At 41.8% G+C, this 27,368-nt stretch overlaps 1 protein-coding gene across 4 annotated transcripts in view; it reads right to left on the reverse strand.

Annotated features, from left to right (window-relative positions):
* Positions 1-27,368, reverse strand: part of HMGCLL1 (3-hydroxy-3-methylglutaryl-CoA lyase like 1) — a 158,204-nt gene that overhangs the window by 8,763 nt on the left and 122,073 nt on the right. For 3 of the 4 annotated variants that reach the window (XM_019497033.2, XM_014605349.3, XM_019497054.2), the window contains one exon: positions 3,670-3,795. In XM_019497033.2, the coding sequence (XP_019352578.1) occupies positions 3,670-3,795 (126 nt within the window). Of the gene's footprint in view, positions 1-3,669; positions 3,796-20,536; positions 20,657-27,368 lie in introns of those variants that run through there. The other variant, XM_019497040.2, reaches the window with a different exon arrangement.

The following is a 27,368-nucleotide window of genomic DNA, read 5'->3' on the forward strand; positions in this document are numbered from 1 at the left end:
GAGACTCTGGCACCACAACCAGAGCCAGGTCAGCAATACTGTGGTCAGAGGGTCTGCCACCACAGCCAGGGTAGTGGTACTTCCTGCAGCAACAGCAGGAACCCCAGCTTTTTTGGGGGCACCTGCATCTCTAACAGCATTGCAGGCAGAAGCCTTTTCACTGTGGCCAGAGTAGAGTCATGGGGCTTCCCAGGATGGTAGTCAGCATCCTAGCAAGTCAGGCACTGGCAGCCCCAGAAGCACCACAGGGGAAACCCCACCAGTGAAGCCAGACAGGGCTTCCTATGAAAGCAGTGACAGGGCTTCCTATGAAAGCAACCACCACCCTGGTTTTCACCAGGAGGCCAGCAGCTCTCAGCACCACAAACAGGAGCCCCATCAATGCAGCCAAAGGGCTCTGGCTAAGGTGAGTGGGTTTCCCATGGTATCAGCCAGCTCTCCAGTGAGAGATGACCTGGGTCAGCAGACTGGATCCAGCCTGTGGACTGTATGTTTGACATCCCTGATTTGTAGGATTTAGGCCTAGTTTTGGAGTCCTAAGTGGGCTTAATTTATGTTAGGCTAATTCAAAGTAGCTGAGGCCTTGCATACATGCATACAAGCAGTTTAGTTGTGGTCTCTGCTGTTGCACATATAATCTTAAAAGGCCAGTTAGCAGCTGCTCTTGTATTATCAGAAAACTAAGAAACATTCTATTATGGACATAATTGGTAGTCACTTTGCAGTGAAAGACCAAGAATACACACAAAATTCACATGTTCAACAATGTACAGAATAATGCATAATACTGCATGGGTTAATAAGAAACAATGTAAATTTTAAGAATATTCCTGAGTTTGGGTCAGACATTGAAAGTTGCATATGTGTATGCTAGATGCCCACTACATATATGCAGGAGGATTGTGGGCTCAATTTGCTAACTATAGCCATCAAGGCCATGAAACAACCAGTCAGTAGGATTCTGTTCTTAATTCTTTCATAGTCTGTATTACTTTGGAAAAGAGACAAAAAGCCAAAATCACCTGCAAGAAGACTCACTCCTTCAACTCCCATGGACTTCAGTTAATCAGTTCTCATTCCACACTCATTAGCATCAAGCACATAATCTCTCTGACCTTTGGTCTCATTGTCTATAAAAGGGTAGTAGTGGCACTAAGCCTTTCTGAGAAGTAGATAAATGTTTGCTAATCACTTTGAAAGCATCACAAGTGCAAATACTATTATTATAATTATATATGAACCATACAAAAGGAGATTTTGGCATAAAGTGTATGTCTCCCTACAAATCTAATGCTCTGATACAGAACTACCCATTTTTCACTGTAGTAGCAATCAACATGTTTGTAGATGGACTCTGTTACAGATTTACTTCACATCACTATCTTGATGAATCATTGTGAAGAACACTATAAAACCAGAATTAATTATTATTCTGATGGATGATGCTACTCTGAATGTATTAATGAATGCTCAAATAGCAGTTTATCTTTTGGTTCACATTATCCGTGACTTCAGTCAACAATGTGAGAGCATGAGGGCAGAGCTGAAAGGAACAGAAAGCAGTTCCATGCAAATAGAGACATTTGGTTTTATGGAAATTCATTATGTGGTACCATAAACATAGGGAAACCTTAGCAGACAGTTAGTGTAATGAGCAAAAGTGTGTTCATATAAATACATACTGGACAAGGACCAGGGTCTCTATATATTAACATGACAATCTTGAGGTTTCCATTTTTCCTTTTCATAAAAATAATTTTCAACTTGTGATCCTGGCCATTCCCATCTCGTTTTATGGCTCTGTGGAAACATTTTTTGCCTTGTTGTAATATGGGGCCATAGTATGGATATTGTAAGAGTCACTGTATTAGACTATTGTCAAAGAAATGCTGATGTTTTTCTTTATAGGGCTTAACAAGTGTGTGGAGTCAAATTCCAAAATGATGTCAGTTGAATCCCCTTATTTCCATTCACATCCACTTACTGATGTATGTGTGATAAAAATAACATATGTACCTTGTTTTTGAAAGGTGGAATGAGGAAGAAAGTAATAGGTAGCACAATGCAGTAAATAAATAAGTTGCAGCAACTAGGAAGCTGAGCATGCTCATTGTTCTCCTCCCTGTTGATTTCATGCAGACTTAACCTTTGTTTTTCCCTGCTAAGCAGCAGATTTTTACTCTTACCATATTTCCATACCTATAATGTACACTCCAATTTCCATTTGTGGGGGTAGGTGCATGTTGCATATGAGAAAATATGTTAATATCCTTCCCCTTCCAAAGGTCTTGACTACATTAAACTACAACTCCTCTCCAAAATTATCTCAAATCACTTCATAAGATAGGATCATAAAAATGTAGGGCTGGAAGGCACCTCATGAGGTCATATAGTCTACTACTCCTTCTGTTCAAATCAGGATCATCTGTGCCTAACTATCCCAGCCAAGTGTCTGTGTAATCTGCCCGTGAAAATTTCCAGGAATGGAGATTCTACAGCATTTCTAGGTAGTCTGTTCATAGTAAATTTCTTCCTAATAACCAGCCTAAACTTCCTCTTCTGTACTTTGACGTCATTGTTCTTAGTCCTATCCACAGCCACAGAGGAAATGCTATTTCCATTCTCTTTATAATCTCTCTTTAGGTATTTGAAGTCTATTATGCAATCCCCCCTCAGGATGCACTCCTATTATAAACAGTAACAGTTAAACCCTCCCATACATACTAGCATCCACAATCAACTAGCTCTCCCTGAAAAAACTAATGAAGTGGACAATATTACAGTGTGTTCTGTGGGGGAACCAAACTGGTTTTAGCAAATTATAAAATAAATTAGTTCTAGTGTAAAAAAACTCTAGTAAAAACAACAACAACAACAACAACCACCAGATCAGCAGCCCTCATGTACCAGGGGGTGACTAGCAAGAACTTCTCTACAAATGGCAATTGGCTGGTAAGACTCCAAATCATTTAGGTCTTGATAGGTCAAAATTAGCACCTTAAACCTCTTTCTACAATAATTATTCTGAAACTACTGATTGTTGTTCAGGTAACCATGTTTTTATGTCATGATTGACACCTGACTTACAATGTTAATTTATGGATTCTATTGCCCTAGTCAGTAGGGACTCAGCATGTAAAATACATAATATAGCTAGTGTCCATGCAGAGGGAGATAATATTTTTTTGTAATTTACCTTTGCAGATAATAGCTGACTGTTTTTGCAATGTCTTAAAGGAATGCTGACTAGCTAAGTAGCAGTTATAAGTGTGGCCACCCCAAACCTTGTGAAAATAATACAATTGTATCTTTCATGCTTGAGGCAAGATGGATGGGACAACTCAAGAACAAGCACTATTGAACTGGCATAAGTTCACTGGAATCAATGGTGAGACACTTACTGACAGAAGTGAACTTTGGATCAGCCTTTTGAGATGTTAAGGCTTATTCAGCTGCTAAATGTGCAGATTGCTTAGACTCCTCACCAGTCTCCTATTACCAAAAGTGATTTTCAACTACAAATTGAAGGAATGATTGTAAAATACGACCCTTCTCCTACGTGATAAAGCAAGTGGATCCCAATGCCAATGCAACTTCTATGTTTTTCAAATACACTATGTCTGTGGTAAGAAATGTGCGTAAGGTGATAGAAGCATGAAAATAACATACCGTATTAATCCCCAAACCATTAAGCATGTATATCACATCTTCAGTGGCTACATTTCCAGTAGCACCCTTTGCATAGGGACAACCACCTAATCCAGCAACAGCAGAATCCACAACACTAACTCCCATCTGGAAAACAATGACACAAAACATGCAGCCTTGTCACTTTCACAAATATTAACCAGTATATTTTGATTAGTAACTGGTAATACAAACAGACATTTTCAAACAATTGATTTATTCTTTAATTGCATTTCCATACAGTTGGTCCAGGCCTGATGTCTTTTAATAGAATAAGGCTCTTAAAGAAAAGGGAATAGGATGCAGGAGAACTGCTTACAGAGAGAATAAGATGACAGTTGTTAGTGTTTTAATTGCGTTATCATTTTCCTTTCTTTATATCTCTTGTTGATGTTTTTAAGTAACCTGCATTTAATCCTGCAAAGACCTATACAGATCAAATAAATGACATTTTTCAATTGTATAACACTCACCACATGCATAATTCTTTTCAGGTTCGGGAGATCTCATGCTGAAATCAAACTTAAGTATATTATTGGGAACTGTTTTCTGTAAAATTCATTTCATATTCAGAGCTATGATCCCCACCAAAGAAGAATAAATAGTTATTTATTCTTATTTTTCTTCTTTATCCCTGTTTTTTTTCTAATACAGGTCATGAATCCATCATTAAGGCTGCAGTTAGGATGTTTTGTTTTTCCAAACGCATGCAACACAACCTAATTAAAAATTGAATTTTTCTACATCTATTATCTTAGGACCTCAAATTAAAGGAGAAAATTAATTAAAAACAGAGTTTTAAAGAAATTTTCTTGATGAGCAAATTGCATCTATACAGGTAGAAAATCACAGCTTGAAGAACACCCAAGGTTACAGATATGCACCGCCAAAGGTTCAAGCTCTGAACGTTCGTTGGATAACTACATATCTTAAAGCCTCTGGAAATTCTGCGTGGCTATTAGGGACCAAGTTCACAGACTTGACTGCAATGTTCACGGAACTTTGTTTTGTATATTTTTAAAAGAAGTATTTGTTTCATAATGTTTCATTTACATTTGGTGCTATAAAATAATTTATTTTCATAACTTCATAGTCCTTCTCTGGTCTGTGCATGCTGGTTTTTGTAACTCCCTTTCTCCAGCATCAAACTCATCCTCTATATTGTAGCAAAAGCCTAGTAAGTGACAAAAGTCACATGCCATTTTTTACCCATCTAAAATTCCACTTCACTTCACTTAATGGCATGAACTGTAGGTATGTGCTATAGTTCTGTACTACATAACTAAATTTGTCCCTGTTGCACACGCCCAGACGTGATTCATTCCTGCCTGGAAGCCATCTTAGTCCTTTTCCATTCTACTACAATTTGGCTTCACCCTAAATGCAAACAAGTTCAGCATAACCCCCTATAACTGTAAATAATTGGTGTGTATCCATTCATCCCATCTTTTTTCTTATTCCAGGACTACTCAGCCTGGAGATGAGTTAGCAGATTAATTTACAACATGAGAAAACAGGGCTACTTTAATGTCCCAGACCCATATTATTATGGTGAAACACAGAAGATGGAAAATCTGTTAGTCTTCCAGATCCCGAGAACTTTGCATTGTAGATGACCATACCAGGACTACATACCATGCCTGATACTAGAAAAACCTATAATCATGAAGCAAGAAAGGGAGAAGATGATGACAACATTTTGCATAGCAAAAGAACATCTATCTAACATCATTCTGCCTGAGATGATTTGAATCATATACCACAGGTCAGCAACCCAATGACTATGCTACAGTGAGACCACCCTTCTATTAAGGGCAGGCCACTGGGAAGCTTAGAGGGAAAGCATCTTGGGGACAGAAGGAAAAAAGCAAAAGGGAGCCTGATGCTGTGGTTCAAGGAGTTGGCTGTTGCCCTCACAGTGGTTAAGTGAGTCCTTGCTTTTAATAGTTTCTGCATTTTGCATTTCAGAGTTACTAAGAATACTGATTAAAAAGCATTCAGGGTACAGATTGCCAGACTGACCTATTTAGAATGCTTTATTGACAGTCCTCGCTACAGTACTTCATGCAGGAAGACCCAACTCATACCCAAGGGGAAAAGTTTGGAAAGAAGAAAACAAAGCTTGGGGGATTGGCTATAGCAAAGCTCAAGATTGTTGATTTTCAGAAAGTAAGAAAGCCCAAATGAGTACAATACTCAGTATTGTCTTAGGCCGGCCTTGCCTGTGGGATACCAGGTGACTCTTTCTACTGTCAAATATCTCCTGAAATCTTATTTCTCCTGTGACAAATCCAGCCACATCCTATGTGGGAAGGTAGAGTAGTCAGAGTAAGACTGTTGATTCAGTTATTTTTAGATCAATGTGTCCATTGCGGGCAGAGTCCCTTCTCATTTTCATTGATACAATTGGGCCAGATCCTGCCTCTTCCTACTAAAATGTAATCCAGAATAGCTTTTCAATGGTATAGCTCCAATATCTGCAATGCCTTTGGCATTAAAGGGCCAATGGGTAAAATGCATAAACAGCCTTGGAAGAAGGGGCTAGAATCCAGGGTATCATCCTCCCTGGGCCTCAGCCTTAATCTCCCTCTTCCTTGCTTTTCTTCTGACACCATGACTCTTCCTCTTGGCTGCTTCGAGAGAAAAGGTGTGTTAGGTGCTCACAGGTATGTTAGTCCCATGCTAGGTGATTATGGCACTGCATAAGGACACAAGCAGTGTGGGTTTAAATTCCAAGAAGTTTGAGGGGAATGTAGAACTGAGGTCTTCCACTGAGATAACTACCAGAATATGGAGGAGGATGAGCCTTATGCTGTCCACATGCACAACAAGCTACCAGGACACAAAACCCCCCCAAAAAACTAAGACTCAAATAATTCATGCAGTCAGAGACAAGCAGGATTCCAAGCAGCCAAACGTAACTTAGCGGAAGTTAAAATTCCCCAGTGGAATAAGTGGAGACTCATGCATTTTCCATGTAAGGAGGATCCATCTCTGGAAGTATCTAAGTGCTACTTATTGAAACAAATGTGAAAGGAGGGTGAAGTAAAATGTGCCTCCAACATCTTGTGAAATGTTTACTTATACCCATTTAAAATGCAGGAGAATTCTGTGTCTGCTTAGATTAAATAGGTTACCTCCCTGCCTCTGGCCATTTACATCAGAACTCTGCTAGAAGTTACACATTAAACAATTAACAGGTAAAATAGGATTCGACCCAAGGGGCCTAACTCAAGGTTGTAAATTCTACTAGGCAACACAATGCCTAAAACCTGCTACCATCTTTTATATTGTTTCTATTGAGCAACACTATAACAGCAACAACAAAAGTATATGTTAATTTTGGGTGGCTCCTGGAGCTATTAACTCCTGGATTGTTGACACATTAACACCTTTAAGGGCACATCTACATGAGACCCATTAATGTACATTAGCCTAATTTTGTGTGTATTGTGGGCACGCATCTACATGTAAGCTCCCTTAATGCACATTAAAAATGGTGAAATTAGGCTAACCACACCTAAATTTGATACCTGCAAACGCAGGTATCAAATTTAGGCATGATTAGTTAAAGTTCATTAATGCACGTGTAGACACGACCTGGCACTAACTTTAGTGCCAGGCCTGCCCAGCCACTAGGGGCACATGGCAGGGCTGCAGTAACTTTAGTACCAAATCTCTGCATATGTAGACATCTGCCAAAAATCGCTTAATGTGCATTAGTTTAATACACATTAAATTTAGTTGTGCTTAAATGCACATGTAGATGCACCCTAAGTGGCTTAAAGTTGCATCACTCAAGGGCAGGATTATCTCTTGATCTGCATAGTGCAGTTCCCGTTCCATTGGGGTGTGGCCAACTCCCCACAGATGTGCCACTCAAGTTGAAGGTGCAACTGCAAGCTACCACTAAGCCAATCAATATTTGTGCAGCTCACAGTGTAAGGAGTAACAAGGCCCCAAGTTGTGACTCTAGCTCCATGAGTTGAAATGTATTTTTAAGGTATTAGGTGCTTTGAAATGATCTGCCATAGGTAATTTGTCACAGGCTGCATCACAGGGGTATCATATGCAGATCCTGGTTTACAACTGAGAGAACTGCAAAATTCCACCCTAGGCAGGTAACAACACAAGCTATAAAATGCCTGAGGGTTTTTACTTGCAGACCTGAAAAGGAACAAAGTGCAAACAGTCACAAAACTGCACAGAAAATAAGAAATCAGCAAAAACCAAGAACTATATCTCATAACATTTTAAGCTACTTTAGAACACCCAAAATCTCAAAAAGAAATGGCAAAAGAAAGCAAACAAACAGCAATTCTTTGCAACAATCATTTTTAGAGCATCGTCTATATCCACTCCAGTGCTTTATAACACTTTCACTTCAGAAGACATTAAAAAACACATTCCCACTGACAAGAATTAAGGCAAAAAAAACTTTCCAAATATATGGCGCATGTATGCCTATATTGGAAACAAAACTACACAAAGTAATGGTTCAACTTTGCATTTTGAATAAGTTTCATGAAGGTGGAGGTGCATACAGCTTGTTAATACATATTGCAGCTGTTAGTGAAAACCTTATGGAGGGCTGGATCCTGAGTGCACAAAGACGTTTGTCTTAACAGACCTGACTGAAAGAGCTAAGCTGTAGAGAGTGACTGAATTTCAGGGACACTCCTATACTTAATATCTCTACTGGCTATCTCTAGGGAGCTCCCCATTTGGTATGTATTTTTATTTGCTTTTCTTTTATAGGATCTGGCCCTATATTGTTAAATCAGTTCTCTTTTAACATACAGGGAAGGCAAACATTTGCTTTTCTTTAATGGGCTGTTTAAAGATTTTTTATAAATACGTTTTGCAGATGTCTATAACATTAATAATAGTAGTATCATCAGCTGCAGCCATCTGCTCCTTCATGTGGCAGTTCATTCAAGACAAGCAAATAAGATTTGTTTTCTGGATAACATGCAGAATCATTGTGGCCCCTTCTCAAGGTCTTGAAACAATGCCTATTCTCAGCTTCACTGTGCTAGTATTAAAACAGATGTTTAGAAACACCCTTCGGCACCGCTGTTAACTAACTGTTTGGTTAATATTGCACCAAGGCTTTCCAAGCACAGAGAATGAAATTAGACCTCACCAGTAACTTCTCTGTGATTTTGAGCATCTGTGAAACTGTTTTGTTTTTGGTGCTCTTGCAAAGTATAATGGGTTTTAAAGGGAGTGGATACAAAATGAACAAGACCTTATACTTCACATGCACAATATTTCTATTAGAGGAGATTAAAAAAGCCACTCTGCAACCTGATTTTGCAACACTCACCGCTAATATGTACCTGTGACGGGTGCATGCACTCATTGTTACTTGCTGACAGGCACTAAATTGTTGCCAGACACATGAGAATCTGAATTGTTGCTCTTCATAAGAAAATGTCTGCAATGAGCTGTTTATACATGAGTGTATGCGTGGGTAATCAATGCTTGACCTCTGAGAGAAGCATAAATGAGCCAGGATTTTCAAACAGGATTTGAAAATTGGAGGTTTGAAAATTTGTAAATTCCTGACTGTAGCATCTAAAGACTTTACAAACATAAAATCATCTCTCTATCAGATTTCATATCATGCTTCAAAAGATAGTGAATTCAATATCCTCTGTTCTAAGTTTTCAGAAACCATGACTCAGGCTCCAAACAAAATGTAAGATTGGTTTTAAAACCACAAGAAGATGAAATTGTGGTAAGTATGGGCTTTCTTATTACATGTATTAACTGTATTACTGTAGCATCTAAGAGCCTCACTCATGACTAGGATCCCATTGTACAAACACAGAACAAAAAGATAATCTCAGCTTCAAAAAGCAGATAAGCTAAGTATAGGACATGAGTCAGTAGATGGAGACAGGTTAAGGAGCACAAGGAAACAATAAGTCAAGATCAGTCAGTATCAAAAAGGTCTCAACATAACTACACCCTAACTTCTGTAAAAAATTTTGAAGACAGGACAGCAAAAGGGAGTTTTGAATAGTTAGGGACAGCCTAAAAGGAAGTATTTAAAACTCTAAAACAGTGGTTCACAACCATTTTGGACTCAAGCACCCCTTATTTGACTTGAGGCACCTCAGTGAACTTGATGCATCCCTCCATAACTTTTGTGAAGTGACTCGCACCCAATTTCAAAAACTAATTTCTATATTATGGTGCTAACTTCCTTCCAGAGGGGCCCAGCAGTAGGAATGGGGATCTTCCAGGCAGGGACGAACCTGAGCCTGTGCTTATCTATTTAGTTCTTCTGCTTATCTCCTAAATCTTTACTTATCTCCTCACACATCATGGCACCCTTAAAAGACCTGGCAGCACCCAGCGTGCCCCAGCACCTTAGTTTGGAATCGCTCTATCAAGTGTATAAAAAATAGCTCAAGTGAGGTGGAAGTCACCTGCCAGTACAGAATGAAATTTAAAAAACATAGTGGGGATAGTGCAGATGTTTACAGAGAAGGAGGAGACAGTGAATGGCTGCAAAATTAAGGCTGACATCAAAGCGACAGGCTCAGAAAACAATCTTTCCATCAGGGTTCTGAATGTATACTACCAGAAAATGATTGCATCTGTCAAGGTCAGGAAGAAGCAGTTGGAACTAACCAAGAAGAGAGATCACAAGAATCTGGACAAGAATGTTAGCTATGCAGATGAACAGATAAAGGTTGTTTTTTTCTCAAAGCTGTTGTGCATAAATAACCTCCAAGATCTAAGAAGAGCTTGGGTGCATAAATGTAAAGAGAAATCAGAATCACAGATGAGGTCCAGGTGACTGACCTGAGTGAAAGGCAAGATAAGAAAATTAATGAAGGCCTAATCTATGCCGATCCTAGTTCTGCATCTTTATGGGAGTGACTATGATGGGGAAGGCCTTCATTGTTCATTTGTCAAAGAACAAAATAAAATCCTTTTTGGTTACTTTCTTTTATGAAGTAAGTGAATGGGAGTTAGGAAGTAAGTTCTGGTTGGGCAAAGAACACCCACCTTGGTCAGGGACAGGAAGGGTAAAAGGGAGACAGTGGAGTGGATTGTTTTTGATTTTGAGAAAGTATGGGGGAACTTTGTTTTGTTGCATCTTATTTTAATATATTGTTTTATGTTTATATTTTTGTAAGCAGCCCAGAGCCTTTTTGGGAAGGGTGTCATATAAATCTAATTGATAAACAAATCAGTAATGCCTTATGTATCATTCAGGAAATAGATTTTATATTTTAAAAGCTATCACACTCCACTGGCCACAGGGTGTCACTGTAATACTAACATCTAAAATTTCCTGTTTCGTTCCCTTTATAAGAAATGAATACGTTCATCAACATTTTCTTTCTTTCTGTTTTTTTGTTCCTGAAGCAAACTGAATATTCAAGCAAGTCATGGGAAACAGCACTGAAATATGTTATTTTTTAACTTATTGCACACATCTCTTCACATTGCTGCTGACCCATTTATTATAAGCAAAGCTGGCAGCAACACCTATAGTTAAGATTCCCTTACACTTTCCATCATGAGAGGCTATTTTCAGTTGCTTATAACTTTGTCAAGTTTTAACCACTGGGTCTGAATTTTCCATGCCCGTGTCTCTGCCTCAGGCTGAATTGTTTTGGAAAGTTTCAGCGAGAATGGACTTGGTCAGTTCCAAAAAACAAGCTCAAGAAAAATACCTTGTTTTGCTAATGCTAAATCATTCTTACAACTGTTTCTTCGGGAAACTGATGCAGTTCCACACTTTCCATGCTTTGAGATTTAGCACAGAGATGGTTCTGATATCAGTGGTGCCTTTTACTTCCTCTGTGAAACCACAGAGTTTGGGTCAACTGTATCTGAACAACTTCTCTATCCACAAGATCACTCAAATTGGTTTTTGCTCAGCAACAAACATTTCTAAAGGTCCCATATGCCCTGAGCATAGTCCAGGCCATGAAAGTAAGGACTAATGGACTGAATACATACCACATTTACACCAGTACAATTGGTTTTATATACCAATGGTCTGGAATAGACAGATGAACAGCTATTGTGGGGTAGCTGCATGCAACAGACTGCCATTAATCACTAGGTAAAGACGATGAGGATTACCTGAAGGTCTGCTATCGAGTGAGTGTACACTACAGCATCATCAGCATACTGGAGCTCAATGATTGTGGTCAAGGTGGTCTTGGTTTTGGCTTGGATTTGGCTGAGGTTAAACAGCTTACCATTCATTTGGTAGTTTAGCTCCACTCCAGCTAGAAGCTTGTTGGTGGTCAGATGTAACATCACAGCAAGGAACATTAAGAAGAATGTTGGAGCAATGATGCAGCCTTGCTTAACTCCCATTTCAACCTCAAAGGTCTCTGTGATAAATCCATTACTGAGAACCACCACTTGGATACTGCCATGGAGCAGGCAGAGAATGGTGACAAATTTTGGCATGCATCCATACTTCAGAAGGATCCTTCACAACACTTCTCAGCTGACAGAGTCAAAAGCTTTTGGGAGGGCAAAGAAGGCCATGTAGAGATGCTTATGTTGTTTCTGACATTAATTCTGCAGCCAGCAAGCTGTGAAGATTGTGCCAGTTGGACCTCTTGATGCCCTAAATCCACACTGAGGTTCCAGGAGGAGCTCTTCAGCAAGTGGAAGGAGATGGTTCAGAAAGGTTCTTGCAATAATCTTTCCTGTGGTGGACAGCGAGGCAATCCCTCTGTAGTTTCCACAGTCAGACTTGCCTCCTTTCTTGAAGATTCTCACAATCATGGCTTCCCTGAGGTCATCTTGGATTTATCATTCCAGAGCCTTAAGATGAGGGCATGAAGCTATGCTTTGAGCTCATCTCCTCCCTGTTTTAAGATTTCACTGGGGATTCCATCTGCTCTTGATGTTCATCTGCTTGGTGGCTCATCACCTTGTTAAGGGTTGGAGGGATTCTGAGATCATCTCTGACTGGGTATTGCAGGATGGAGCTGAGAACACTCTCATCAACAGCAACACCTTGATTGAAAAGGACTTGAAAATGCTCCTTCCAGTGGGAATTGATGGCTCCCCTTTCCTTGATCGGGTCTCCTCCATCCTTCGGTCTCAAGGGAGTTGGTCCTTGAGTGCTCAGACCATAGATGGCTTTGGTGGCACTGAAGAAGCCGTGCATGTCGTGGATGTCAGCCAGATGTTGAATCTCCTTAGCCTTGTCCTCCTACCATTTGTTCTTCATATTGCCTTTGGACCTCTGTCTTGGCTTGCTGGTGTTCCAATTTCTTTTGCTTGGAGTTGGTGTCATTTTGCCAAGCACAAAAGGCCTTGCATTTGTGATTGATCAACTCTCGGATCTCCCAGCCATTCTCATCAAACCAGTCCTGATGTTTCCTGAGAAATGCAAGTGTTTCTTTACAGGCACTGATGATTGTGGCCTGGAAGGCATTCCACATACTGCTGACATTCTCCCATTGATGCTAAATGGAATTCACCAGTTTTTCATTGAGGTACTGGTGGAAAAAGTCCTGCTTGCTTGGGTCCTTGAGTCCTTCAACATTGATCCTCCTCTGCAAATTCAGCATTCTCCTTCCTATTTATCCTTCCAGAAGAAGGTATAGCTGCCTTTGTGCTCTTTGAATTGCCCATCTCCTGTTTACTGGTTTTCACTCAGTGCACCTATGTCTATGCAGTGCTCTGGACGTTCACTATTAGGGTTGTCCATGAGGGTCTTGATGTTCCAAGTCCCAAAAATAATGGTGCATCTTTGCTGGTATTTTCAACTGCAGTAAAGGTGATCCCTCTGGATGAGGTTATCCAGTCAGAAAGAAATACAGAATACTGTATTAGACAGGCTATGTCTAGGGCACCTTTTCTAGCCCCCTCCACATGTGGATCCTGAAAAGGGCTTCTCATTCACAGTTGCAGCTTCTGAATCACACTCCTGTCTCATCCAAGTGCTAGACGACCTTTTTATAACTGCCACCTTCATGCCAGTTCATGACTAGGAGCTTCCAGACTGCACAAACCTGCTCCCATTGCCATTAGCTGGTCACCAAATGGCTTGAGGAATGTGCTGGCATGGAAAACACCCGTGTGTGACTTCTTTTATTGTAGAGAAGCCACTGCACATCAGCTTCCATATGGCTCTTGACAGATTGGGACCTTGATCCAATGGCAAAGAGACCAAGATTATGGGGATCTCATTCTGCTGCAGCATTCATCTGTTTTTGCAGCTGTTGAGATTCTAACATCTTCTTCCATCTGCTCCACCACTGAGGACTTGTAGACCCTCAGTCAGGGGGCTGGGCAGGCTTATTATAGTGGTGACCTGTACTTGTTATGTCACATCACCATCAAAGGATATATATGGCTATTCAGGAGAGAAACCATTGCCATCTGCTGTCCTCACCACATCCTGGTGGTGCTAACACTGCTTGGTCTGCAACTGCTTATTCATGAGAGCTACCCTGCTTATTTCACACCTAACTTTCCTTGCACTCAGAGCCAGGGCTGCACTTGGAGTGGCTCTGCCACTGGCTCTCCTGCCACCTCCCACCACAGGGCTAAGCTCCATGGGGTTGGTGGAGCTGCTCGGAAAGCAGCCCAGTGGCGGGAGCTGGGGAGAGCCAGGGCTGTGCTCCAAGCAGCTCCGCCAGCCCCACGGAGCTCAGCCTGCCCTCCCAGCACTTCTGTACTCCTCCTGGAGGTGCAAGCCCCCAGATCTGTGCACAGGATGACAGAAGGCTGCCACTGCTGCCTGCGGCCAGTGGCAGCAGCAGTCTTCCTGGCGCTGGGTAAGGGCTGTGTCCAGCACTGGTCCCAGGTGGCAGCAGCAGCCTCCTGTCATCTTGTATGCATATTCAGAGACCCATACCCTGGGAGGAGTCTGGCACAGCCCCAAAGCCCTCCTGGGGGCGCAGACTCCCAGATCTGTGCACGGGATGACAGGAGGCTGCTGTTGCCAGCAAGTGACACAGGTTTTGCTTTCAGCACTTTTAGGTGCAGTTTCCCAGAAACCCCTACACCTATCTCCTTGAAACTTGGCAGGCTTTATGCCCTCAGAAGGGGCTATTATTCTTGCAATTGTCATCTAAATCAGGCAAGAAATTACAGCTATAGACATTTTCACGATTCCTCATTATAGTCTATGGGCGAAATGTCACAACACATCAAAGCAGTGAAACAGTTTCACCAAAACAATACGGAACAATGCTTCGAAAATAAAATGAAATGACTAAATGAAACACTGTCCCTTCGAAATGGTGAAACAGAAGTAAAAAAAAATGGTGCTGTTTCGCACAGCCCTAGCAATTAGTTGTAAAACCTGCTGATTTAAGTATGTATCTCACACTCCTTTAGTGGGTGGTCCACATAAAAGATTGCAAAATACTGCTATTCTTGTATCTCAAATGGTAAAACTCTGTGATGGAAACCTAGGTCACTATAAGTCTAGATGTTGGAGTTTTTGTGGGGGTTTTTCAGTTGCTTTTTAAAAGCCTAGAAAGTTACAGACTAGAAGATACACTAGAATAACTTTAAAGTTGCAAAGTCAAGAATTAAAAGTTAAGAAATATGAATATTAATGTTGCCTATGAACATTTTGTTCCTTTTAAGAATATGCATTACAAAAGCATCCTGATTTCCAATACAAGGCAGCAAAGAGCAGTTCTGGCTGCTCCCCTGGCAGGGCACTGAAGGCCTGAGAATATATACTCCATTGCGTCTGCCCGAGACAAAGTAAAGATTCATTTTTCTAAAGTCTAGTTCTCCTTCCTAGTGAACAATTATGTACAGACACAGTGATCCACCCCTGTCCCAATTTTCTTTCAATGAAAGGAAAAACTTAAATATAGCTTAATTAGACAGGGAATACAAAAAGATCACTTAAACTGAAGTGAGGCTCAATTTGCTTAAGGTAGTTTTGGAAGAGTACAATTTGCAAAAGGAAGAACAGAGAAACAGAAAAAAAGTCTGGCAGTTGATAGACTAAGTACAGGAGTAAGTATGTCAGCTATCATACAACATGGGTGTAAGTTATAATAGCTGGACCACTACTTTTGGATTCCAACAGCAGCTGATTCTGGGTGGCCTTTCTACGCAGTCCTTGAAATCTAAACGTACTGTCTTCTCTCTTTTCAAAAGGACATGCCTTTATCAGGCAGGGTACATAAAAATGGTAGGGATGTCAGCCTCTTACAAAATTAAAACATATAGCAGAAACTCTTCACTGTCTGAAAGATTAAATTTATAAGGATTGTGTTAAAAAAAGCCCAGAATGCAATACTTCATTCCATATCACTGTTGTTGTTTTGTAACACTGGGGTCCACCCCATAATACCACATCCAGAATGGTAGTCTTCCTGGTTTGGGAGAGAATCTTTGTAGAAACCTTTGGATACCTTCTCCTTTTTTTCCTTGTCATCTGGAGCAACTAAATCAACCTCACCTTTATGTATTACTGACATTTCTGGCACTGGCTGGCATACAAAACAGCGGATCAAGTCAATTCAGTCCTGCAGCTGCTAAATGATCTTCAGTCCAGGTTCTTCCATGTCATTGCCATGCAGTATCCCTAACTGAAGTGCTCTCAGCCTCTCAGCTCTCAGACATGATGGGAGCAGAAAAAAAAAAAACCTTACTGACCTAAAGCACATCACTAAATCAGCAAGTGTAGACACCAGTTAGTTCTCTTGCTAGTTTTCTAATAGATGTCTTGTCTAACATCAGAGGTAGCTGCAGGAATGAGGTGAGACCACACTGTCAAAAAATCCATCTAAACAATGCAGCCAGAGACCTAACACAGCAGTCTGCCTCCTCTGGAGCTGGTGACAAGCAGAACCATCTGTCAAAAAACACTTTGTTTCAATTGCTGTTCCCCAGGGTCTCTCTGAAAACATGCCCACCTGCAGCCTCACATGGGGGAAAGGAATTCCAATGCCATACAAAAATGCTAAGTATTGATTTTGCTAAGATTAATTTTCTTCTTTTTTTGTTAGTTTAGAATGTTTTTCAGAAAAATATCACAATTTTAATCATTGTAAGGTGAAACGTTGTCAAACAACTAATGCCCAGAGTGCTAAGTTGCTATCACTGAAAAAGCTTGGTTTTAGTGACTTAGCATTATCAAATTGATTTTCACCTTTGAAAATGCTAATGAGAAAGCTTTAATTTTACTTTACTCATCAGCTTTTCATGAACGATTTTCTTCCTTGTACCTTCTGCTTCATAAGATCCACAAGTAGTTTCCTGTCAATGGATGTGTAATGGCAGGAGACAGCGATGCTGTGGAACTTCAGTAGATCTTTCATCAAAGTATGCAGAAAAGGCTGCTAGGGCTGGCCCGTACTATACTGCGAAACGTGTGGCTGCAGGGGGACCTGCAGCTAAGGGGCCCCCTGTTTCTGGCTGCTTGCCACCCCCTGTCCCCCACTGCTGCTGCCACCGTCAGCTTCTTCAGCCACTCACACCCCACCCACCCTGCCAATTTCTTCGGGGCAAGGGGCCCCAAAACTATTTCTTGCAAGGGGCCCCAAAAAATTGTGGGCCATCCCCGCTGCTTGCCTCCCTCCTTCTCTCTCACAGATCTGAAGCTATATCCATTCTTACATAGAAAGCTGTCAGAAAAAACAACAGCTGGATGCAGTGTCATTGATTACTACCCTCTGAGCCATTGATTACTACCCTCTGAGCCAGGCACTCCAGCCAGTTTTCTATCTACTGTACAGTCCTTTCCTCCAGCCTGTACTTCCTTAGCTTGCCTGTGAGAATGTTATGGGAGACCATATCAAAAGCCTTGCTTAAATCAAGGTATACCACATCCACTGGTCTCTCCATGTCCACGGAGCCAGTCATCTCACCATAGAAAGCAATCAGGTTGGTCAGGCATAACTTGCCCTTGGTGAATCCATGATGACTGTTCCTAATCACCTCCTCCTCCTGCAAGTGCTTAGAACTGAATTCCCTTGAGGATCTGCTCCATAATTTTTCCAGGGACTGAGGTGGGGCCGAGCAACCTGTAGTTCCCTGGATCCTCTTTTTTTCCTTTCTTAAATATGGGCATGATGTTTGCCCTTTTCCAATCATCCAGGACCTCCCCTGATCATCATGAGTTTTCAAAGATAATGGCCAGTGGATCTGCAATCACATCAGCCAACAGCCCTCAGCACCCTCAGGTGCATCCCATTTGGCCCCATGGACTTGTACATGTGCAGCTTTTCTAAGTAGTCCCTAACCTGTTCTTTCACCAATGTTGGCTGCTGACCTCCTCCCCAAACTGTGCCACCAGGTACAGTAGTCAGAGAGCTGACCTTGCTTGTGAAGGTTGAGGTGAAAAAGGCATTGAGTACTTCAGCCTTTTCTGCATCCTCTGTCACTGAGCTGCTGCAGAAGAAAACTGTGAAAGTTTGGACAGTTGTCTCTTGCACAAAAATGCAATACAATGGCTGGGGCAAGACTGGATTGTCGTAAAAAGACTGCCGCAAGAAAATCAAACTCTACTAATGGCTTTCAACCCACTAGGCATAAGTGTGAGTGGAGTGCCTACAGTACCCAATACCAGACCCATGCCATAAGATAATAACAGTCATAATAACAGTCCTCAACCTTCTACCACACCTGAGAAGTGATGGTTAAAAGTATTGGCAGAGTCCTGACATGCTCATCACATGTGTATTTCTAAGCTAAGAGAGCCAAAGGAAAGGGTGAACCAGTAAAAGCAAGTTAACTATACATACATTTCAATTGACCTAGCAGCAAAAGAAAACAAGGGACTAAATGTGCGTTAAAAGAGAAATTTGTAAAAGCTACAGCAAAGGATGCCCTGTACACAACAAATGCACCCTACTCACATTGACAGGCACAATATCTAAGGTGTAATGTATGTCTGGAATTTGGTAAATAGGCAACAATGGTGCAAGCTATTGCAAATTTGCCCCACTGATAAACAAATACCCAAAGACAGGTCCGGTAATGCCTCTAAGTATCCTGTCTGGCCCATCATCTGTGATTAACCTATAACTGCAGGGACTGTACAAGAACATAAGCCTTTACATTTAGACAATCCAAGAACAGGAGCCAGGCAATTAACAATTATGATGATCAACCTTTTCCTCCCTAGTGGTTTGGACTTTAATCAGCTAAACCATCAAGGAAAAGTGCTTTGAAGCTATATACAATTAAACAATATAAGAACTAATAAGATTTGCCAGCAAGATGTGTGCAGTCCAAGAAGCCATCCTGCCACCCAGCCAACAAGTGAAGGATCCATGCTTTGAGGCTGTACAAAAACTGCTTCCTGCCTGCACTGGGTAAAGATCTCTGTCCAGCTAAGGTAATGCTAAGGACTAATAGCTTGTTTTATACTGGGAAAGTCTTTTTCTGGTATTTAGTTTTGTAGCTTGTTAGTAGTTATTAAAACAAGCCTTTCTGCTATTTATCAACCGAGTGTGTCAATTCTCTGAGCACGAGGTTTAAAAACCCACTTTCTAAGTGCAACAAATTGCCTCCCCATTCTGTAACAGATCCACACTTTCCCTGATCTTCCTCTTGTTACTGACATACTGTAGAAACCCTTCTTGTTAACCTTCACATCCCTTCCTAACTGCAACTCCAATTGTGCTTTGCCCTTCCTGACTTTATCTCTGCATGCCCAAGCAATACTTTTATACTCTTCCCTAGTTGTGTATTCAAGTTTCCTTGACTGGAAGGAGCAAAGAGAACACCACCTGAGCCCCTGTCCCCTTCACCTTTGCACCCAGAGCCCTGTAGTCATTTTTTTTTATCTGGCCAGGGGTCTCCCCTGGCAGTATCATTGGTGCCCACATGGATGAGCAGCATGGGGTAGTAGTCAGAGGGCTGGTTGAGTCTCAGTAATGTCTCCATGACATCTTGAATCTAGGCTCTGGGCAAGCAGCAGACTTCCTGAGACAACAGATCAGGTCAGCAGATGGATCCCTCTGTCCCCCACAGAAGGGAGTCTCCAACCACCATCACCCATCACTTCTTCATGGTGGCGGTTGTCTCGATCCTTCCCACCTTGGGGCAGCCTGTCCTGTCATCCTCCACCAATGGAACATGCTCCTCACCCTCTTCTGCTAGGGCTCCATATCTGTTCTCCAGATAAACTGCTGCAGGTGGAGATGAAGATTTCTGCTTGCTGCCAGAGGTCACAAGCTTCCACCTTCCTTGGAGTCCATGTCCTTTCCCTTCTCTATTACTGCCTCTGGCAGTTCTTCCTCCACAGTCCCAGAGGTCTCCTCCAGCATCAAACTGATGAATTCCTCATGGTAGAGCATTCTTCAGAGCCTCATCATTGCCTGGAGATCTCTTGCCTTCTCCCTGAGAGACACCAACAGGAGGCACCACTTACACCACAGGCATCCCCCCACCTGGCCATCACTGGAAGGAACCTGTAAGCCACCGTCCCCACAGCACCAAACCAGGACATGGGTGGAAGCCTCAATGGCGAGCAGTCCTTCCTGGACAGAAACCTCACAGGTGCAAGCAGAGGCAGTGGCAGTGGTTCTGGCATCGTGACATCCTCCCTGCCTCTTCTCTCTTACTGCCCTTCTTCCAAGCACACCTTCCCTGCAGACTGACCAGCTAACTGCCTGCAGACTGCTTGGCTTGTTTGCTACCCCTGTTCACTGGCTCCTTGGTCACTTCGGGAGTCTCCTTTTATACCTGCTGGGCCTGGACTGTCTCTGTCCCCTCATTAGGGCTTCTGTCAGGCACAGGCAGCAATCACTCAGCAATCATTTAGATAGCAACACTCCCAGCTTTTCAGAGCACACCCCAAACACACACACAGCCCACCGAACAACACTCAGCAAGCCAAAGGCACAGGCAGCTCTGGATTACTTACCTTCCCTGGGCAGGATCTGGTGCCTGGCTTCTCTTCCCCTTCTTCCTACTCTTGCTCCCAGGAAACTGCCTGCAAACTGCTTTCCTTGTCTGCTGTCCGTGTTCGCTGGGTCTTAAAGTACTGTAAGATTCAGTGACATTACACTTTCCAATTATTTCATTCAGAGCTTGCTCAGCTATTTCTACATAGCATAGCATTGACATACTCTAGGTCTCTTTCAGAATCTAGATCTTGGAATAGAGGACTATTTTCATTTTTTTGTTTATTACATTGCCTGCACATAAATAACAGGCAACTGTAAATTGTACAGCTATTAACTCTGTCATGGGGTCCTTGTAGACATGATAAGCCACAAGAATTAAATTCAAACATTTCCTCTACTCCCTAATTCAAACCGTGTCTGTTTTTATTATAACAGAAGGATCTAATTCTTGTATTTTTCCTCTCTCCTCCCACCTCTTCTCTTTTGACCCTCCACTTCTTTAGCAGTTTTTCTTGCTCGTTCAATCTGCTTCTGGAGTAGCAAGATTTAAATTCTCACCAGCACTTGCTCATTAGTAGTATTTGTGAAGTGATACCACATAAAAGTAATCAATTATCAGAATCCATATTTATCCAAATATCTTTATTCGGTCTAACTTACCATATATTAAGAGTTTTCCTGGAGTAAAGGCTGAAAGATTGCAGTTAATTACCATAATATTATAAATTGTTTAGACATGTGTGAACTTGCAATCTGGACTTTACACCTTCCTCTTGCTCTGATTAGAAGACCCTGATAACATGAATGAACTAGCAGGATTTGCTGGTGAATAGAGATGAACAAAAGCACTCCCATTACTAGGCTTACCATATTTCTGGGTCCAAAAAAGAGGACACCTCTCACGGGTGGGGGAATGAGGAGAGTGGCGGGGAGCAGGGGGAATATGATGCGGGGGGGGGGGCAGTGATATGCCAGTTCTCTGCCCTGCCCATTCTGTTGCCCCTCACTGACAAGCCACCCCCTCCCCCCAGGCCTCCGGTTGCCCCTCACTCTGGACCCACTGACCACAGCCCTGCCAGTACTCCTGCCTCCCCACTCCCTGCTGGTGCCCCTGACACTGCCAGTGCCCTGCACACCCAACCCACAGTCCCCTATTGTGTCCCCTGTGCCCCTCACTCATGATCTGCAGCCCCCTCCCCCACTCCCAGCCCTGGTGGTGCCCTTTACCTCCCACCTGCAGCCCCTGCCCCCCAGCCTTGCTGGTGTCCCGCACTCTGGACCCATAGCCTCTGCTCCCCCATCCTGCTGGTGCCCCTCACTCCTGACCCACAGACCCCTTCCTCCCCCAGCCCTGCTGCCCAAGCAGCTCCCGCACTGTATGCATGCAGGCTCTCTCTCGCTCTCTCCCCCCTGCCCTTACCTGGGAGCTTGCTGGAGCCTGTGTGGGGAGGATGTGACTCCCAACAGCCAGTCATGCTGCACACTGCTCCCAGCCCCTGGCAGCCAGCCCAGGAGAGCAGAAAACCTGGACTCTTGCTCTTATTTTAAAAACCCACCTGGACAACACAGAGACAGAGGTCCAAAAAAGAGGACATGTCCGGGAAAACCCAGACGTATGGTAACCCTAAGAACCAATTCTGTTCTGTACAGGATAACAAACTTGTAAGCTAGCAAAACTCTGTTTGAAATTTTTAATTGGTTCCTGTTAGTTTCAATCATCAGCTAAATTTTGGGAGAAAATTCTAATTAGAACACTCTAGCATTGCTGCAGTGTCACATATATAATCCCCTCCAGGTTTAAAAATACCTGCTGGGTCACTGTAACTAAAGATCATCGAATGAGCTTTAGTTGAACCATCCTACAGCCATTTTTAAACACTCAAGAGCTTAATACACGTGATACTTTAGCATTTTAATTAGTGTAGCTCTCCAGGAACCACATGCTCAAACATTAGACATGTTATACTAATACAAAACAGTACTTCAAACTGGGAGATCACTTTACTTCCATCTAAGCTATGAATTTACTATTCCTATTTATTCTTCTACTTTCTTTAGATGAATGCACAAATCCCTCCCTCCCTTACTCCTCAAAAGCCTGTAAATCTACAAGAGTCTTAACTCTAGTTTAATATTTTTAAAAGACATCACCCATATTTTTGTATATGTATATTATATGCTCATTATGTATACATATTGTCTGTATTCACAATATTGAGCATGATCGAAGTGCAGCTAGAAACAGAATTACCTGAGTATAGTGTAAGAGTAATTTTATTATCTCCTTGGGTGAGTAAGTACTCCTATTATAGGAATAGGATCACCATGCAAAGACGTGCAGACACATCCCTTTTCCTATAATGTCCCTATTTCTATTTTTAAAACTTACACACTCACAGGGGGCAACAGAATCACTCCTACACTTTAAACTAATAACTCAGAATTGGCCCTAACTGCACTTTGATAATTTACTAGGTGACATTACAGTTCTGCCTTATCTGCTCATGACATTTAGCTTCAGAAGTGATTTATTACACCTTTTCTCATATATGCCAGTAAATGCCATACCAGAAATCAAGCATCATCCAATTTATCCTTAGCTATATAAAATACATATCCCCATCACTTGCCATAATTATATAATCCCATGCAATAGTTGTTTTTAATCCTAGTAAAAGTAAAAATGAACAGTGATATGTTGTCTAAAAGGCAAAGTCATGAAGGGCCTTTTTACATATAATTAATATTTTGGATCCTTATTTAATTACATTTTCATGATTCTTTGACTGAGTGAAATTATACATTTCTGTATTCTGTTTTAGCACACAGGATGCAGGAAAGACTTTACAGCTTTTGCTCACTGATCTTTACTGATATACCGTATCCACCAGAAAGAGGACTAAACTGCCAAAAAGCATGCTCAAAGAAAAAGAACTCTTGGCATTTATTACACCAGATGAATTACGCAGGTGCATATCTAACTTCGGCCATATTTGGGAAAGGACAACTGCGTTCTTCATTCACGTGCCTTCATCTTATGTTCAAGTAAATCTGGAGACTTAATATTTATCATCACAAAGTATAAAGCCAAATGTCCTCTTTTCAGGAGCACCAAAGATTAACAGATTAGAATGTTTTCCACATGTCCATTTTATTGTCAAGAGAATATTAAAGAAGTTTTCCAGCTTCCGCAGCTCAGCCAGATGTCAATGGATCCCACAGTGAAGCAAAATTGGCAGAGTAGCCTTCTCATGACCCCAGCATTGTTTTATCAAGGATCAGTTTAAAAGTATAAAGGGCCATTTCTTGCTGAGATCTGTAATGTTTTTCAGCCCTTTTCCCCTGCAATTACACAAAAGTGCTGACTTTGTTGAACTACTGATATGCAGTAGTATTTCTTATGACTCCTCTCACACAGTGCTGTAATTGCTGTTTGTGTTGGCACAAGAAAAGTACCAGGTCTTGTTTCCACTGTACATTTCCGGACTCTGGTTTCAGTAACATCAGTGTAGGATATTGTACTGGGCATATGTTTTGTTGTGTAAACATTAACTGGTAATTTACCCTGTCAATCTCCACAGTATGGCTTCTAATTACCAGAGCTTGAGAGACTTCAGATGGACAATTTCTAAAATATTTTCAATAGTTACATTGATTGATTTTTTTACACTGATACTTTGTGCTGTTAAAATTGTGTGGAAACCCAGATGTATTTACGAAGCCTACATGTATTTATGATAGAACACATCATTCTTTAGAGAAACTGTAGACAAGCTTTCTTTCTGTTAATTGAAAAAGAGAATATTGCAACAGACGCCATATTGTGCTGAAATATTGGCAGACTTGCAACAATATATTTTGGGTTTATATCCTGATTTTTTTAATATTTGATTCTTTTCTGCAACACGCTATATCTTTAATTATTCTATCAATAACTAAATAGATAAAGGGCACGTATTAATTAGTTAAGTCCCTAATTTTACAAGCTTACATCTATGTATGGTTGGGACTATTTATATTATCATGTAGGACCAGGGAGTTTTTGGTAGAAAAGATATAGGCACAACAGTAAAGACTAAAAAGAAACGGGTATACTTACTTGCCTTCTGTGGAAAATGTATTTTGTTATTTATTCCTCTATGTGCCTTTTTGGTAGGGAGATAAAATATTCTGTAGTGGGCTAAAATAACATGATTACCTCCAATTGCTGAATCTCAGGGTGGGGTTACACAGTTAATAATGGCAGCCATTTCTGATCTAAGAGGATGTGTGCACAAGGCGCACTCTGGATATCAAATGAACTGTAATTTTTAGCTTGATGTAGTAAATCCCTTGAGAAAACTGTTATGGATATCCAGCTTTTTTAGTTTTTAGCCATAACAACATCAAACTTGCAATCTTCATCATAGGTAGTAGAGTATCTCTCCAAATATCTGATCGTCTGCTGCTTAATTAAGTGGCATCAAGGTAGACCAAATACTTAATCTACAACCTAAAATATTTTTCTTGCTGCTTCGAAAATGAAAATCCTTTTCCTTTAGAAATGGGACATACAAATTGTTCTGTCAAGGTATCTGCCAGCAACAGACCCAGAACACTACTTTTATTCAAATTTTATTTTTTCGAGGTTCATTTCATATACTGACATTCCTTGCTTTTGGTATACATCCCTATTGTTCTGTCCTGCTAACTCTGCTCCACTCTGTTCATTTGATTTCATCTTAGGGGCAGAAAAGATATTATAACAAATCAGTCTACTAGCTCTACCAACTGTTTTTACTGTAGCTGTGCTTGCTTTTCTTCTCAGACCTGAGAAAGAATGGCTTGCATTCAAAAGCTTGTCTACTTCTATCCCAGCTACACAGTTGATCCAGTAAAAGATATCACCCAAAGAAATACTTGCTTCTTTCAAAGAACCAGCATCATTTTAACCCATTGCCTTACAAAGAAATTGTAAAGGGATTAGATAGAAACATTGTTCTTGTTATGCTTCTATTTGTTTAATTTGTTTGCTTGAAAACACTTTGTGATAAGACATATAATTGCATTCAGTTTCTCATTTTTGTAACTTCCACGTAACAAAGAATGAAAAACGTTTTAAAGAAAGCAAGAAAATATGAGTGTAAAAGGCAAAAGAAAAAATTGGCAGAAATTTCACTGGCAAATATAGTAACTGAAACTACTCCTAACTCATTTCCTTAAATTGGTTAGAGTTCAAGTTGACAGTGACTCTAACTTTGGGATTATTGTTTGTTTCAGAATTGTACCTACCCTGTTCACAAGAAGAGAAAAAAATTCCTATGAACAAAAAACTAATTGGCTGTACCACATGACAGTAACAGTTATGTACAGCACAGAAAGAGAAGTTTCTGTGTTTCTCTGTTTCTTTGTTTCTGCATCTATTTTTTGGCACTTAACTTGATAGTACAGTTTTTGTTTATTTACTCATGTACGACAAGTTACATGCCCTCCTAGGGAATGTCCTGACGTGCGTGCATGTGCAGGGGTGTGCGTTTCCTGATGAACAAATAGCTATGGCACGTATTTGTGCTGCTGCTATTTGTCCTCCGGCACACTCTAGCACATGGCAAAATGGCCTGGATGGGGTGGGGGAGGCTGGGGCCAGTACCTGTGCAGGTCCCAGCAGCCTTACCTGGGGTCCTGGGGGCCTCCCAGGGCGGCAGCAGTACTGAGCAAGTCACTAGGAGCCTAACCAGCAGCCAGAGCATGGCTCTGATCAGCCAGGCTCCCTTTCTGGTGGTGCACACTGTTGTCGTGTGTGTCACATCACTTTTTTCACTGGCGGTTTTTTTACATTGAGATCTCCCAGTGTAAAAAAAAACAACCCACCGTTAATCAAATTAGCAGCACGGTGAATGGTTGCACGTGTGCCACATGTGGTTTGTGGTGCTGTGCTCATTGGGATGTACCCCTAAGGTACACTACAGTAGTATCTAAGCTAGTTGTAATAGTTCTAAAACAGGTACTAGAACAGTACAGCCATGGTAGCATAGAGCTCAGTGCAGGGTGTTTTACCCAGCAGAATCATAGCAAATTTACCCAGAGAGGCAGGATTAGCTCCATGCTACTTCTGTTAGACCAGGGACGGGCTGTGGGCTGGATCGGGCCAGCAGCAGACTTCATTTCCCAGCAGCCCCTGCCCACATTGAGGCAGCCGGTTTCCATGGAGACCCCAGGGTCAGTGGGGCCGTGACAGTGTGGGGCCAGGGTTTCTATGGAGACTGGCCCCAGCAGTGCTGGCAGGTCACAGCAGGGAGCTGTTCCAGGGCTGGGATCTTACAGCATTGACAGCATGTTCTGGAGCCAGGGCAGAGCTGCAATCCAGTGTCTGCACACTGCAGGCAGGGGCCTGCAGGCAGCGGATCACAGCTCTGCCCCATCTCTGGACTACACTGTCACTACCATGAGATACTAGCCCCGGCTCCAGAGCTGCTCCCTGCCTAGACACTCCCCTCCACCGGAGTTGCTGGGGCTGGTTTCCATGGAAACCCTGGCCCTGCGCTGTCATGGTTCCACCATTCCTGGGGTTTCCATGGAAACCAACTGCAGCAACACAGGCAGTGGCTGCTGGGAAATAGAGTGCAGCTGCTGGCCACATCTGTCATTTTGCCCACCCTTATATTAGACTATGTCTAGCTTGCTTGCATAGAGCTAGGTCAAGTTCTACAATGAAGAATAATCCCTCTGCTCTTTTCACTGACTTCTGGATCACAGTTTTGTACACATTGAACCGGTTCTGTCTGTAGGACCATGACTCTCTCCTTAAGTAAATATGTGGGGAATCGGTTCTGTACCCTTCAACACACCTATCTGAAGAGGTGTGCAAAG

The sequence above is a fragment of the Alligator mississippiensis genome, chromosome 1, assembly GCF_030867095.1.
Source record: "Alligator mississippiensis isolate rAllMis1 chromosome 1, rAllMis1, whole genome shotgun sequence".
In the NCBI taxonomy this organism is placed as follows: domain Eukaryota; kingdom Metazoa; phylum Chordata; order Crocodylia; family Alligatoridae; genus Alligator; species Alligator mississippiensis.